Consider the following 17,297-nt stretch of genomic DNA (forward strand, 5'->3'; position numbering starts at 1 on the left):
ATTACCCCACAAATGCATTATCAGTTAGCATATACAAATGACATTTATGTAAAAAAATCCCAGCTTGCTTGGTGAGGAAGTCATACTTACCACTATTAGAATACAAGATACTCTCACTAGAAGCAAACTTGTACATAGAACTAAAAACCCAGGATAACAGTGCAACACATCTGGGGTACATTTTTACCCAAGATACAAAATTTTTTCAATCTAAAATTAATTTTTTTTGCTGAATTATGTGTATGTGCTAGGTGACAATGAGCCTCAGATATTGAACCTCAGATATTGAATGTTTTATATTTTTAGGAAAGCATGTTAACATCTTTTCTGTTCTGTTCCACTGAAGTCAGTGCAAAACTTCCATTTACTTCAATGGAGCTGGGACTTCACCCACAATGATCATAACCAACTTTATTAAAAATATCACATGTTGTGCAGATTCAAAAAAATGCCAAAAAGCAGGGATGGGAGGTAGAATATTTCCTTCTATATTGCAGCAATACGGCTTCAGTGTTCTCCAGTATCTCATTTTACTCTGAGTAAGGAATGCATCAAGAAGGCTTTTATTTTCCCACAGCACTAATTAAGGATTTTGGACAAATTCAAGAGGAGATCTAGGATTTCACAATCTATTATACTGTAAAATGTAGCCCCTTCATATGTTGTAACTTCATGCCCAATCCACTTAGCAGCTGTACACATCCTAAGCAATTACTTCCTAGCTCTTGGAATTTGGTGGATGTGCTATCATCATCCAAAGGTTTTGATGCTACTCAATGGTCAGTAGGTGTGTTAAAGAGCATTTCAGACTGCATTTTCCTTTCCCCTGTGATGTATATACATTATAAATGATTGAATCATTAGTCTGCACTTAGAATAAAGTGATGCAATTAAATGGTCATGTAACAGCAATTATATCAAATCAAAGTTGAAATATTAACAAATGCAAATTCTAACCAATCAACTTGCACAAGATCAGAAAATAGGAAAAAGCATAAAGACAGAAGCAAAATACAACTAAATAATAATAAGAACTGGTTACTTACCTAACCTTACATTAGCTGTGGCTCTTCAAGGCATGTTGTCCATATATATGCTACTCTACTTGCACATGCGTCCCTTGTGTTTGAGATCAGAATCTTTTGCCCAGCAGTGTCCTGGGGCTATACATTCACCGTGAGTGTCCTCATGCCCTGTGTTGAGGGCATAAACGGGAAACAGCCCCAACCACCACTCTGTTCCTTCACCAGTACCGAATCCAGAGGTTAAAGGACTTCATGGTAGTATGGAAGGAAGGTGCGTCATGGAATACGTATTGACAGCATACCTCAAAGAGCCACAGTTAGTGTAAGGTAAGTAACAGTTTCTTTTTCTTTGAGTGTTTGTGCATATATATTCTACTCTTGGTGACTCACAAGCAATGATGCGATATAAGGGAGGAGGATACACTGGAGGGATCTAAACTGGATAACTCATAACAGGATTTAAGGCAGGTAGACATAATTTAGAAAGCTTCTGGGTTGATATAGCCTAGGCCTTCAATCTGTCTGCAAATGCAACAAAGAGAGTCTTGGGGAAACTCAAAATGGCTTGGTTCTATCCAGTTAGAATGATAATGCCCTAAGGACATCCAGAGTATCTTGTCTTGCCTCTTCCTGATTAGAATGTGGTTTCTGGAAGAAAACTGGTATATGGATCATTTGGTTCATGTGAAAAACTGTTACTACCTTAGATAAGAAGTTGGGATGGGACCTAAGGGTATCTTTGTCCCTATGGAATACTGCATCTGGAGGGTCTGCCATAAGAACTTGTATTCCCCCTAGTCTTTGGGCTAATGTAATTGCAACTAAGAAAGCTGCCTTCTGAGACAAATGAAATAGGGAGCAAGTTGTCATGTGCTCAAAGGGAGCCTGTCAGGACAACATTAAGATCCGAGAACAGAGGAGGCCCTTTACCCGAGGGGAAAAAACATGTATAAAGCCCTTTGGGAATCTGATCACAGTTGGGTGGGAGACTGTGTAGTTCTGGATGGGAGGGAGATATGCAGAGATGTCTGCCAAGGGCACTCAAAAAGAGACACAGAAAATCCTGAGCTCTTTAAAGACAGCAAATGTCCAGAATAGTTGGGATCTGGGAGTCTGTATAGAATAACTGAGGCTGTTCAGCCCAAATCATAAACCTTTTCTACTTGGCAACATAAACTATTCTGGTAGAATAATTTTTACTTTGGATCAAGATAATTTGGACATCAGAAGAACACGATTTCTCTATCTCTGACAACCAACCAGTAACCAGGCTGTGAGGTGGAGTGAGATCGGATCCTAATGGAGAATGCCCCTGAGATATTAAATCTGACAGGAGAGGTAAGGGTTTTGGTGGAAGAAACAATTTATCTTTCAGTGTCATTCTCAGTTGTTGTCTGTTTCTTTCATTAGCTGCTGTAACTACCAATGAGCCAAATATTGGATAAGTGAACAGGTTACTCTAAGCTGGTGGATGGGACCTGGTACCTCTTACCTGTCTCCTTAAAGGTCAGTGTTACTGATGCTAGGGTCCGTCAGATAAACTTTACTGGCTCTAATAAGGCTTCATCAATAGATAATGCCAGACAACCATGTAAAGAGGTATAGAGTATGTTTAAATGTCTTTGGAACTCTCTTCTACCATCATCACTGGGATTTCTAGAGAAACAGCTATACATCTGAGTAACTCTTGAAAGTTCCTGTAATCATCTGGGTGACATGGTACTGTACAGATGGAACAACTGCCTTGTCCAGGGATGAGGAAGATATAACAGCTGGTATGGTTTGTTTCTCCATTTAAGAGTGCTTCTCTTAAGACAGTTCTAGTGATTCAGGCTAATGAATTGCCACCTGAGACAAGTATCTGGGAGGACTCAAGGGAGGAGGTTGTCACCCTAGGAAGCTGTACCGATGAAGGTTGCCTCATGTCGTATGAGCCCAAAAGGGTTCAATAGGGCCATGACTATTATATAGATAAGGACCTGGGGGGTTAGGGAGGAGGGTGCTAAGACATATGCCTGTTTAGATAACCCCTATCTGACTGGGTTATGTAGGAAGCTCTCAATCCTCTTTCTGATTTATAAGGGGCTCTTGTGGAATATATTGGGGATCCATCATGATTTTTGTTGGGAATCACATGAGGAGAAGGAACATTTCTTATCCAGAAGAGGGGCTACCCTATCTGGGGTACCTGAATGCATCACAGCCGTGTTAGCTGGTTCTGCAGAGGCAGTTGGTACCACAATAGCAGTCATAGTTAGTTTCATGGGGGGGGGAATATTCAGCACAATAGAAAGCAGTGGAGACACATAGGGCATGTCTACACTGCCCTTCAATTCGGACTAAGGGAGTGTGAATAGCAGTGTGCACTGAAGTCCTGCACTGTAACTCCCCCACCTGGACACTGAAAACAGGACAGTTTAGACATGCCCACAGATTCACACATTGAAAGGAACCACTGTGATAATCTATTCAGAACTTCTGTATAATACCGGCCATGGACTTCCCTGAATTAATTCCTCAGTCTCCTCCATCATTTGCAGATCTTCTGGTACAGCAAAGATCCTCAGTATAGAGAGTGATGATGCCATAAACCTTGGTGTGGAAGTGGGCGTCACTGGGGTGGATGGTGCCAAAATGAATAGTCCCAAACTAGCCAGCATCAAGATGAGCAGTACTGTAAAAACTGATGCCAAAGGGATTGACGCTAAAGAGAGCAGACCTGGGGCAGAAATTGGTACCATGGACTCAGTACTCAACCTAATCAGTCTTGATCCTTGAGGCTGTGCCAAGGATGTTGTATGTACTGGGTTCCCTCAGTGCTCCAGTACATGATTCGGGCCATGAAGATCCCCTCAAATGGAAACGAGGTGGTGACTTATTTTCATTGGGATTTCCCATGTGAATATGTCCTTATTTTTCCAGAGAAGCAATGCTCCTTTTTTCTCTGAGGATCACTCAGTCCTACATCAATCAGTAGTCATGGCAGTCTTAGAAGATGGGGTTCGGGAGACAGCTGCTGACCCACCATGGTCTAAACTACCTGCATGAAGCAGTCTAACAAGAATACCTTAAGGGGCTCTTCTTGTCCCTCTTGAGTCCCTTTGGAATAGGACTTACAAATAGAGCATTTATTGGGGATATGACTCTTCCTGAGGTAGAAAAGGCATTTAGGTCATCATTCTGTTCTTAAATCCTGGGAATTTAGGCTCAGACATGGCTAAGTCATGGTACTGAGAAAATTCTTCTCTTGTCAAAAATACAACAAAATTGTTCTCTATGAACAAATTACCAATGGGCAAGCTATCCTAGCACATTAAACCTATACACTTTATCAAATACAAATATTTATACAAAATTTTAGGAAAAAGGTGCAAGAGTTTGCGGACACTGAGGAGTTTCATTTTGCAACCCTATTCAGTAATAAGTAACTGAGTGGCAGAAGCTGCTGCTCCATCTTTTATGCCATTGGTCAGATGCACAAGGACATTTAGGGCAAGTCTACACTACCACACTACATCAGCAAAGCTGCACCGCTGTAGCGTGTCTGGTGAAGATGCGCTATACCGACGGGAGAGCACTGCCTAGTTGGCATAATTACTCCAGCACCGTGAGAGGTGGAAACTATGTCAGCGGGAGAGCGTCTCCCACTGACATAGTGTGGTGTGGATACTGCTTAAGTCGATGTAACTTAAAATGCTTGGGGGAGGTGTCTTTTTCACATCCCTGAATGATGCAAGTTACATTGACTTAAGCGGTAATGTAGACCAGCCCAGAGGGTGCATGCACAGTCCCAACTGACATTACCGGCCAGCTGATTCCGATCTTGGTCACATGGAACACACATGCACCGAGAGTGGAATATATCTGGATAGCTTTGAAGAACTCAGGATTCTGGTCAAATCTTGAGTTCCTATGTGACTTTTAAAGAATTTTTGCCTACAATACTTTGGCATGACTAATATCAAGAGTATAAATATTTTGTTAATGAGTTCTATAAAAAGGAGAAAGTAAAAGAAATATAAACAAATACTTAGAAAATATATCACATACATCAACAATTAGGAAGTCCAGCCAACACCAAGCATTAGTGAAGTATGTTTGATAGCCATATGCCACCCACTTGAGCAGCATTTCCAGAATGAAGATGTACGTGAAGACCTTGTCAGCATATTCCAGCATGGTTTTGATAGTCTTGCGCTGCTCTATATATATGTCTTCAAAAGCCTAAAAACAAAAATATTCAAATGTATTTAGGGTTCAGTAATGTTATAGTGTGTAGTTTAGGTTGCAAAGTTAAAGAAAATAAAACAAATATTCTCTCCCTAAATACAAAGTCGGGGGGCCTTAGCTTTCTTCTACTTTTCTTTCTCAGATAAAAATCAGGGTTGTGTACTGAGTTAACTGTGGAAATGTATTTGTCCATAGGTAAATCATATAGAATGCAGCCTATTAGGTTTCATTCTTATCTGTTGATTTATCTATCTATGGTCTTTATATGGCCCTGATTACTACAGTGTCTGATTGCCTCACAGTCATTAATGAATTTATCTTCATAATACCCCTTTGAGGTAGGGAAGCGCTATTATCTATTATCCCCATTTTTCAGATGGGGAAACTAAGACACAAAAAAACTATGGGCTAGATCTTTAAAGATATTTAGCACAAACTGGGGGTGAAAGCAAGCCCAAATAAATCATACATTAATTATGTTTTTCTTTCTCCATATATTGCACTATGTTTGCAACTCGATGGTCCCCAGCCCACCTGCCTCAGTAATACCTTCTTGAACTCCCTAGTCCAAACACTGAATGATGACTGTACCTATGTGGATATGCTGTGGAAAGCAGACTCCTTTTGCCTCCTTTTCACGTTCACAGCGTTAACACTAGTGTGACCATCATTTGGCCCTCACTGTTTAAAGATAACACATTTGTTTTTTTATCTGATGAAGTAAGCTGTAGTTCACGAAAGCTTATGATCAAATAAATTTGTTAGTCTCTAAGGTGCCACAAGTCCTCCTTTCCTTTTTGCGGATACAGACTAACATGGCTGCTACTCTGAAACCTGTGCTAAAAACTGTTTTTACTAAACCACATTTTAAAATATTTTCCCACAGAAACATTGCACTTATTTCATGTTTCACTCACCAGAGCACCACTACTAAGGAGAATCATGAAGACAATGAAAGTCTCAAACCAGTTGTGTTCAACTATCTTGAAGCAGGTTTTCCTAAGATTCCACCATTGTTTTCCTCTCCCCTCTTCTAAGCTGACTTGACAGCACTTGAACCTTCGTACACAGCCTGTAAAACAACATACATTTTGAGAAGGCAAAATAGAGAAGTGATGCTTAAGGAGATAATGTCTGATTATTTATTTGACTAGTGGTACAGCCATTATATTTCCATGTACTTTATGGCTATAAGAAAATCTAAACTCTGATAAATACACTTTCAAAGCCCATTTTTCAAGAAGTAAAATTAAATGTGGTTAATAAGACAACTGGTATTTAAAATCAAATGAAAGAATGGGAAAGTGCAGTAACTCCTCGCTTAATGCTGTAGTTATGTTCCTGAAAAATGCTACTTTAAGCAAAATGATGTTAAGCAAATCCAATTTCCCCATAAGAATTAATGTAAATCGGGGGGTGGGAGGTTAGGTTCCAGGGAAAATTTTTTTTGCCAGAGAAAAGACATATATCACACACACACACACACACAGTTTTAAACAAACAATTTAAATACTATACACAGCAATGATGATTGTGAAGCTTGGTTGAGGTGGTGAAGTCAGAGAGTGGAAGAGGGTGGGATATTTCCCAGGGAATGTCTTACTGCTAAATGATGAATTAGCACTCAGCTGAGTCCTCAAGGGTTAACACGTTGTTGTTAATGTAGTCTCACACTCTACAAGGCAGCAGGAATGGAGAGAGGGGAGACAGCATGACAGAGACACACACCATGTGTGTGAGAGAGACGTGCATTGCCCCTTTAAGTACACTGACCCCACTCTAAGTACACTTCCTTTTTACATAGATCAGCAAGTTGAGACAGCAGCTGCTGCCAGCAAGCTCCCTCTGTCCTGAGGGCCTGTCGTGTCCCCACCCTGCTCTGTGGAGATGGCCCGATGGGGTAAAGGAGCGGGGGGTGCAGGGGGACACCCTACATTAACACCCCTCTTTTCCTCTTACACAGCAAGCAGGAGGCTCCCGGGAACAGCTCCAAGGCAGAGGGCAGGAGCAGCACAGAGCAGAGGGGGGAGGGACAGCTGAACTGCCCGGCAATTGATAGCCTGCTAGGCAGCTGCCCAGGGAGCGGGGAGCCGATGGGAGGGCGGGGGTGGGGGTGGGGGTGGGGGGGGAGATTTGCGCTGCCGGTGCATCCTGGTTCCAAGCCCCCACTAGCTAGCTCCAATGGGCTGCTCTTTCTGCAAGCAGTGGACAAAGCAGGTGGCTGCTGAACAATGTTAAAAGGGAGCATTGTGCAACTTTAAACGAGCATGTTCTCTAATTGATCAGCAACGTAACAATGAAACAAAGTTAACCGGGATGACTTTAAGTGAGGAGTTACTGTATATCTAGTTTACTGAGAGCTGACTGTGTGCTCAGTACTATACAAACAAATGAAGACATGGTCCCTCCCACAAGGAATTTAGAAGCCAAATTCAATACAGTTATTACAAATATACAGTCAAACTTCAAGCAGGTTTATATTTTTAATGCACTTATGTGTGGACATAAGTTATTGTAATACATTATTTACATTCCAGTAGCACTTAGATGTTCTAGTGAGGATCAGGAACAAATGTAAGACATGATCTATGCCCTGAAGAGCTCACAATGTGGTCTGGTGAGTTAATGCTGATAAGGTACTGGAGGAAGTTCATTTTAAGGAAGGACTGAAAGAAGAGAGGGATGATGAGCAGTTTACAAGAAGAAGGGAGGAAGTTCCAGGTACATGAAATGGCATGGAAGAAGTTACAGTGATGAAAGAGGAAGAAAGATAAAAATGGTACTTTCGTATGTTGCCTTAAGAGACCTTTACATAGTGGGAGGAGGATTAGAAGGAAATGAAAGCAAAGACGTAGGCAGGGACAGATTTGTTCAGTGCCTTGAAGATGACAAGTCTGAACTGAATAAAAAAAGCACAGAGAAAGCCAGTGAAAGGAGTGGAAGAGGATAGTCAGAGAGGTGGAACAGAATGTATTTTGAGCACAATCTAGGATAGAGAGGCCAAAGAAAAGTTTGCAGTACTTGAGATAAGAAATTAGCAGGGAATAGACAAGAATTTTAGTGGTGCCAATTAAAAGGAAAAAAAAGATTGATTTTAGAGATTCTGTAAAGAAGGAAATGATAGCTTTCCTACATCAGGACCATAACAACTTTCATCCTCTGGTCTCCAAATCAAGACTATGGTTTCTGCAGTTTGTAAGCAAATATTTGAAAACAGTCTATTAATGGTAAAATCCTGTACAAATCCACCACATTTCAATACTGAATTCAGGAACTGATTTTCCTTTTTTCTTTTTAAAAAAAAATCCATGAAAAGTTCTTGTTCTTTAATCAGATAATAACTGTATACTTGTGGTGTTGATTGCAAATGATCCAAATCAAAAAATCCTAATCCCTTAACTGGAGTGTAAGGAGAATGGAGGTTTATCTCCTCTTTGCCATAACTTTAAAAAAATTCTTGACTAAAATTCAAAAACAGAATTCAGAAATGCATCATGAATTCCATATACCAATGTGCAATATGATTAAAGATGACCAAGTTAGGGCCAGATTCTGCCACCTTAATCATGCTAAGAGAAACCTTACTACATGAGAAGTTTCACTGAAATCAATGTTACCGATTCCAATAAGGTACTATTACAGTGTGCATAAGGGTAGAAGGTTGGGTCCCTAATTTGACCAAATAACCATAAAATCAGCAAGTTGCTAGAAAAATAAAAACTTACAAACTTCCAGCAATAACTGCACAGTGATTTATTCAATGAATTAATTATATTTGGCAGTTTCACCCTATTTGTATATGTCACTAAGTTGCCTTTCAATTTGGCAGTATTGCTACCTCTCTCCCAAAGAGAGGCCATTGACTGGGATAAGCAGGGAATTACAAGTTAGGAATGAAGTACACAGAAAGAGCTATGTCACTAAATCTTGCATATCAACTATTTGTGCTGGCTTAAGTAGATCCTGTTAGTCCCTCATTTTCACAAGCATTAAACTCACTCACACATTTTAAAAGTTGAATGAAGTGTTTAAAATGTGTTCACAATCCTTGTAGTTCTATTTATGTTCTTAGAAAAGAATGTTTCACAGGGAACATATTCATCAGTTGTAAAAAAACAAACAAACAAACTCCTTTTATAGCGCAGTTAATCTCCTGCAACCTACTGTGATAACATCTTTCTTGTTTTTTTCTCTTGTACAACACTTTGAGAGGAATGCTACATAATACTTCAAGCAGAAAAGAAAATGGATTGCTTTGCAGGCATTTTGCATGACTAGCTACTTCTAGTCAAAGATACAATGAACAGCAACTAAAAAACCTTTGTAAGCATTAGCTTTTATTACAGAAGAGCTCATAAGATCAAATGTAATAATCAAAATATAAAATGCCTTAGGTTATGTATCTAAGACTAAGTGTATCTATGAAATGTAACTGTACTGTCTAGAAGACTTTCATAATTAATCTATTTTACCAGTTTTGATGAAGATTAGCATAGACAGTTTTATTTAAAGGTGGGAATGAATATTTTTAGTGGTTAAACCACAGGAGTGAAAGTCAAAAATTGTAGGTTCTAATCTAAACACTGCCACTGATTTGCTATATGATCTCGTGTAAGTAGTCTTAGATTTTCAAAAGTGACTTCTATATTATGAATACCCAACTTTAGACAGCTAAGGCCTTATTCTTAGTCCTGTTGAGTACATGCAACTCCCACTGATTTTCTCCATTAATTTTATTCATTAATCTTTCTGGTCTGGAAATTTTACAGTTGTCAGCTTTTAAAACTAAAATGGGCCAAATGCACTGATGACACGGATAGGTACAACTCAGCTGACTGCAATGGAGTTGCATCCCCTTATGTGCGTGTTAATTTTTACCCAGTAATCACACAATGGGCTGAACCAGAATGCACTAAATGGATTCCATTAATCTTAACTCGTCTGGTGATCCAAAACCTTTTAGCAACTTTGGGGGCACACAAAAAGTAGGATTCCTCAGGAAGTATCAGAGTTCCCCTCCATGATGGACCAGTCTGTGGTGAGTTGGTGAAGGAATGGTTGTCCTCTGCTCAGTCCCCATAACAACTTAGGGTAACGTGTCCCATCAGTGATGCAACTTTTGTAGCCCCTGAGATATGAGCTAGCCACTGATTTTCCACCTTTGGCAAGAGTTCTTTGCAGTTATGATGCATTTTTGCCTAGAAGCTTACTCTAAATTGGAGCAGAGTGCCAAGAAGTAAAGGAATCCTGGTAAAGTCAGGTAGAAGAGAGGATCTTATCACTATGCATAAATTGATGGCACCTCTTGCCTGGGACCCAGTTTTCTCTCAAGAAAAGGGTTTAATGGTGAATTTGTATTTAAGAGTCTATATCCTATTGTGGGGTGTTCCAGTTGGAAGTAGAAATAGTATCAGGTATTCTGATGCAATAATGTCTATTTACAAGGAAAATACAAAGTCTTTTTTCTCCAAATGCTGAAGGAAACAATAACAAAAGGAGAAGTTTCTTAGTTTATAGCTTGTTAGCCAAGAGATCCAAAAAGCGCTCTCTCTCTAGTCTTACAGACTATTGCTTGGCTTTCCTGCTTTTTTGCCTCTTCCTCTCTCTTTTCTTGTCTGTTCTCAGGTTGTGTGTTCTCTCACATCTCCCTGCTTCCTCCGCACCCCCCATCACAATACTCAGCAGAATCCTCCACCCACATGACGCTAGCTTCTGGGCAGCTTCTAGGCCTTGTTTTAGGTGTGTCCCCTTAACTGTCTCTTACAATTATCTTAAATGAAGACGGTGTTTCACACATCAGTTTGAACAAAGTTTGACTCAGCCCATAACACTATTTATTTCAAGGCCCATAAAGTGTCCAGTGGAGTTGGGCATGAAAGGCCAATGAGTGGAACGGGGTACCAGACTGGACTGTCTTTTTCTGCCAGGTAGCAGGTGAAGAGAGGTTCTTCTCCTTTTGACAATTTGTTTAAATAAAGGCTCAGCCAGCATTTAAACCAAGATGGAGTTTTGTGGAGTTTTTTTATTTACCAGTGACTGAGTAGCAGTTACTGTGATACTAAGGTTATGTCTACACTACAGACCTTACAGCAGCACAGCTGTACTTCTGCCGATGTGCTGCTGTAAGGTCTCCTGCGTAAGTGGTAGAGTTCTCCCGCCAGTATAATTAAACCATCCTTAACGAGTGGTGGTAGCTATGTTGGCAGAAGACACAGCGCTGTCTACACCAGCACTTTTGTTGGTGAAACTTTTGTCAGTCGGGGTGTTTTTTTCCCACTACCCTAACTGACAAAAGTTTTAGCAACAAAAATGCTAGTGTAGACAAAATCTTATTCACCTTTCTAATTGTCTCAGAGAGCTAGCTATGAAAAGTGCTGAATAAGTGCTAAGTGTTATTAACACCTAATTAGGACAGTTTCCAATTTTTAAATACTACTCCAGTTGGTGCTAATTCAGAACCCTCAGAAAAAACAAACAGATTTCTTCTATTTGCTTATATGATTTTTCCCAATTCTTTGTTATCTGAAAATCGTTATAAATCCACATCAGCAGTATACAGATTATAATTATCTTCAGTGTATATTATGTACTGAATATACCATTGCTAAAATTCATGATTTTTTAGTGTTTATGTTTGACAAAATAGCAAATATTTCAAGCCATAAATATTATTCGACAGTGTAAGTAAATATTTCATTTTACTTTATATTTTTAACAGTACAGATTATATTTTGCTTCACTCACCTTCTGTAAAACAGGCCTCTGGCTCAGCAGCTTCTTCGGGTTCAGCTGCATGTTGCTCTTCTTCAGGATGTCCAATATCAACCGTGCTACCTTCAGACGAGCTGGACAAATTTAGCTTCTGTTAAATAAAAAAAACCGCAGAAAGATTTAATCAACATATTTATGGTAAATATTAATACTCACAGACATAGCAAAAATTAATAGTACGCACCTAGTCTTTTACATTTTTAAATGTTTTAATGCTCGATTTAGGTAAATAAGTGATACATTTGTGCCCATTTTAGCTGCCACTTCGGTACTGTATGTGTCTTTTTAATACAAAGTTAAAAAAAGTCAGGCATGTTATTAATTATTGTTTCTGGAAAACATTCTAGAAATATAGGCCTATATCCTTGGGCCTGAGTGAACTATGGTTTTAAATTGAGTTTGGTTGTTAGCAAAATGAAGGGGATCATGAGAAAAAGGGTTGTTTGTATTAAATTTCTAGTGTCCCTTGAAATACCAGCATTATTTTCTTTAAGGTTTGGGTTGAAGTAATACAAATAAAGAATACATTGTTTAATGGGTCCAGGCACAGCAAATAATTGGTTAGATAGGTTTGTTTAATTTATGATAAAGAAAAGCTTAGTCCAGTAATTAGGACTGCTTGTTTTAACTGGGACAGAGAACTGGGTTTAGCCCTAAACTGCCTTATCCAGCTTTAGCTAAGGTCTGATAACCTGCCATGCCAGCACTTGTTTATTATAGCGTATAAAGGGCAAGGTTTTTGGAGTTTCTTGGTCTGCGCTGTTCCTTACTATTCTGGAGTCACACCATAATGTGAAGGTATCTCCTGAACCTGATTTTGTTGTGAGTATTTGGCCAATGCTTATAACTGCATTAGGTCTAGAATAGAGAGTATAAGTATGTATATGCTTGTATTTTGGATGTAATCAATATCTAGTGGCCTGTAACTAATAAAGGAATACTTGGGGGTAGCTGAGTTGTGGTAGACCTTAGTAAACTTTTTAGGGAAATTATTTCCAATAAGCATAATTAAGACTTACTTAAGAAAATTAATAGTACTGCTCTGTGTATGTTGCTGTACTGCCATCTGTATGCAGTGCAGGCATATAAGTAGTATTTGAATAATAGCGCTATGCAAGAGGTTTGTAACCAACTGGTTTTATGTTTCATTTAACATTGAACCCAAAGCTTGCTTATGTTTGTAAACTTGAGGACCCAGCACGGCTTGAAAGTCAAGAAGTTCTGAGGAGTTTTGCCACTCACTGACTTTGGAAGTCACTTCAGCTGAAATTTTAATATTTGGATGCTCATTTTGGGACACTGTGAAGGACCTGATTTTCACAAGTAGTAAGCAGCTACTCTTTGAAAAATCAAGCTTTTCAGTATTCTCTCTGAAATAAGGGCTTGAAGCAATTTTTCAAAAAAGCGGATATTCCTTATAACCCTATTGTTCCACAGGTGCTTACAAATTGATTGTTTAAAAATTTGCTCCGGTATCTTTCCAGGTATTGAAGTTAGACTGACTGGTCTATAATTCCCTGAGTCCTCCTCCTCTTTTACAAAATGCTGCTTGAGAACTTATTAGAGTCAAAACCCAGCGATTTAAACTTTTGAATTAGGCTTGTTACAAATGGACTAGCAAATGAATAGTAAACACAGGTCTGATTTGTTGATCTGAGGATCTTTACTTTGCATATTTTGAAAAGTCATGTTGATAAAGATTTATAAACCATTGAAACACAAGATAACACTTTGAATCTCAAATCTGCTGTTATTAAATAATTGTTATTGTTTGAGGTCTCCATAATTTCCTGCAACTATGAAAATTTAAATTAATAAAAATTGAAAAAATGCTTAAAAATAAACATTGATATTATTGACTGAAATTATAAATATATATATAAATAGAATTCTGTTAAGTTAAACTATAAAGCATGCAAAGGACAGCTTGCTTTAGCCAAAGGTGGGGAAAAAAGATAAATGAACAGTCTTTAACTTAATTCTAGTCGGTAGCAGGATAGGCCTTCTTTATAGGAAAAGTAATCCATTTCCAGGTTTCTCCTTGCTTTCTTCCCCCATCTTGGCAGCCAAATTCTTGTGTCTACTCTCACCCCCCAAAGAGTTCCCTTCCTGTCATGTACCAATCTTCCTCTTCTGTCTCTGGGTGGACATCAGGGAAAAAGGTTAGTTATTTGGGTGGGTGAACAAAGATCCCACTCATTTTCCATTCCAAAGATTCCATCTCACAGTTTCCCATTGTCTGTCTCTCTCTCTCAAATTTTACCTTTTTATCCCCTCCAAAGTTCCTCCTCAATCCCCAATATCTCCACCTTCCCCCAGGCTCCTCCTGTCTTCTCCTCACCTAGGTCCCACTTTCCTTAGTTGTTCTCCTCTAGCTTTCCCTCTTCATAGCCAGCCCCAACTCCCCTTCCTGTACCTGTCCTTCCCATGGCTGTCACTCCCATGCTTTTCTCTAAGTGGCACCAGTCCCCCACATAGATGTCCTCCCTCCACACAATCATTTATCTTGTGCCTGTCTCCACCAAAACTGGTCTTCCCCCTTGTGTGCAACTCCCTCTCATAGCTGTCTGCTTCCCACACAGGGGAAGTGAAAAAATGGTTTTCCTCCTTCCTGGTCCAATGCCCCTCCTGCTGTGCAGACCATCAGGGTTGGTAGGGGGAAGGGAAAGAATCCAGGGTTGGAGGCAGCAGGAGTCACAGCTGCTGCCTCCTGTCTGCTCAGCAGTAGGACATGTGCCCCTGGCAGGAAGGAGGCTGAAACTACATCTGCCTCTGTCTATTAAACCTATTGGCTGAAGCTAAGCACAGTTTCAATTCTTCTGCCCAAGACAAAGAAACAGAGATTTGCAAAACCAAGAAGGGACATGACATTAATGTCATCGATCCCCTGCATAGCTCTAGGGGATTTCCAATATTTGAGACAGACTCTAAAAAGCCAGAAGCCATTGATAAGGCATAGACCACCACTTTTAGCTACAGGAGTATGGAGATAAAGGTAACTTTAATTGCAGGGTGGCACAGAAAAAAAAAAAAAACACTTGATATCCAGAAAACTCTGGATCCACCCAAGAGTTCACATACCTGAGAGAGGAAAGAAAGTGGAGGCAAAAGTATCATTCAATCATGCTGGCAAGGAGGGAAGCCCCTTTACACATGATGAGGCAAAGTTCTGTGCCCTGTTGCCTCCCTATGTCAGTTCTCAAGAAGGGAAAATTTAGCACCACAATTCAATATTATTCCTGCATCATACACATCCCTCAGCATCGCATCCTGGGAGGTAACTTCCCTTCATCTTGTATAAGAGGAAAGTTAATGCAATCAGGTTGAACTGTGACGTATCAAACATGAACTTCTCTGAGAGACTTGCCAAAAAATGGACCATAGGATCCTGGAATGTGCAGCCATGCTTTAAAGGAGATGCTGCTGAAATACCTGGAAATGCCCTGAGTTGTTTAGACACTAAGGCACTGAATTCCTGAAGGCACCTCTGCTCATCTTACAGTGCAAAGCAACCAGAAGGGCATTGGTTGTAAAGAATGTGTCTGAGGCACGACCACACCAGAAAAACCTGTGTGCTGGGACATCAGTGTTCCACTAGCGAAAACCTTCAAACTGGCCTAGAGTGCCCCAGAGGGCCAAAATCTTTAAGTTGGGAGTTTCCTGAATGATTTTCACTTGGAGTCACAAGATGCAGGAGTGAGAATGCTTCACAGGTGACATCTTAAATGTAGTTTATTTTCCTTTTCCTGGGATAGATCCATGCAAACACTTACTACCAAGCCTGGTGTTTATTACCATGTTTGCAGAAACAGGGCGTATGCACTAATCCTGTAAACCCTTGTGCACTCGCTTAATTTTATTACAGAGAATAATCCCACTGAAATCAGCTGAGCGAATTAGGGTAATAAAAGTAAGCACATACATAACTGTTTACAGGATTGGGACCTTAGCTTAAAAGCCCTCTGGTGTCAGAGTGTATATAGTTCTGAGCTGAGGTGAGGAAGCGGGAACCAAGGAGCCAACAGACTCCTGATGTTCTGCCTCATTCATGGTATTACTATCATAAAGAATTATATATAGAACTATAAAAAGACAGATTCCAGTTGCTTGTTGAACTTTGCATTATTTATTGTACTTTATATCGTTTTCACAACTCTTCTTTGTGTTTTACTGTTGCATAAATCCAGGATTTTATCAGTTTCACAGATAAAAGTAATTTGCATGTCATTCCACAGCCTTTCCAGGGTTGTTCATTTTCACTTATGACAACCTGCTTACTTTCAAGTTAGCTAAGAAGATAAACTAATGAAAAGTCATTAGATCTCATGCTTTAGCCATATCAAACATCTGTGGGGTTCAGGAAGGAACTGCTCCTCCTGTGACCTCTTATATTGCATCTAGATACATTACGCAGAGGTGTGTGTGTGATGCTGGGAGGAATAGTTTTACTTAAATTTGACCACTATTTAAATTGTTCCATCTTTAACAGCAAAATGGGAGCTGGTTATTAATACCTCAGGTATTAACTGGGAAATGGTGACAATATCATCACCAGTAGAGATGGTCAGGGTAGTCCCAGGGACTGCTCTAAACTGCTTTATGGGGGGGGGGCGCGGCGGGGCGGGGTTAGGAAAAAACAAGGGGAAATAGGCTTGAATAGAGACTGGGAGTGGTTAAGTCATTATGCAAGGTAACCTATTTCCCCTTGTTTTTTCCTAAACTGCCCCCCCCCGACATTCTTGTTAAACCCTGGATTTGTGCTGGAAATGGCCCACCTTGATCATACACATTGTAAGGAGAGTGGTCACTTTAGATAAGCTATTGCCAGCAGGAGAGTGGGGTGGGGGGGAGGTATTTTTTCATGCTTTGTGTGTATAAAAGATCTTCTGCACTTTCCACAGTATGCAGCCGATGAAGTGAGCTGTAGCTCACGAAAGCTTATGCCCAAATAAATTGGTTAGTCTCTAAGGTGCCACAAGTACTCATTTTCTTTTTGCGAATACAGACTAACACGGCTGTTACTCTTGAAAACTCCCATTGACATCAGTATGGCTAGAATTCAACCCTATGTGCGTTCCCATTTGTTTACTTATTGTAGTTTGTTTATTAAAAATGATGGCATTTGGTCAAAATGGCTGAGCAAGTGCAGACTGTTCTGTTTGACTATACTGCAATTCTAGTATTTAATTCATTACTTTGTAAAAAACATTTGGTATCTTGTGTTCTTCCACTGGCTTTATTTTTCAGCTTTAACAACTAAATGGTTTTGTA

General features: G+C 39.8%; 1 protein-coding gene across 10 annotated transcripts in view; it reads right to left on the bottom strand.

Annotated features, from left to right (window-relative positions):
* The window catches only part of LOC125645228 (sodium channel protein type 1 subunit alpha-like), a 189,263-nt gene that overhangs the window by 47,168 nt on the left and 124,798 nt on the right, over window positions 1–17,297 (bottom strand). For all 10 annotated transcript variants that reach the window (XM_048870506.2, XM_048870503.2, XM_048870502.2 and 7 more), the window contains 3 exons: window positions 12,000–12,117; window positions 6,173–6,327; window positions 5,076–5,249 (listed from right to left, as the gene is read on the bottom strand). In XM_048870506.2, the coding sequence (XP_048726463.1) occupies window positions 5,076–5,249; window positions 6,173–6,327; window positions 12,000–12,117 (447 nt within the window). The remainder of the gene's footprint in view (window positions 1–5,075; window positions 5,250–6,172; window positions 6,328–11,999; window positions 12,118–17,297) is intronic.

Source organism: Caretta caretta, chromosome 11 (genome assembly GCF_965140235.1).
Source record: "Caretta caretta isolate rCarCar2 chromosome 11, rCarCar1.hap1, whole genome shotgun sequence".
NCBI classification, from domain to species: domain Eukaryota; kingdom Metazoa; phylum Chordata; order Testudines; family Cheloniidae; genus Caretta; species Caretta caretta.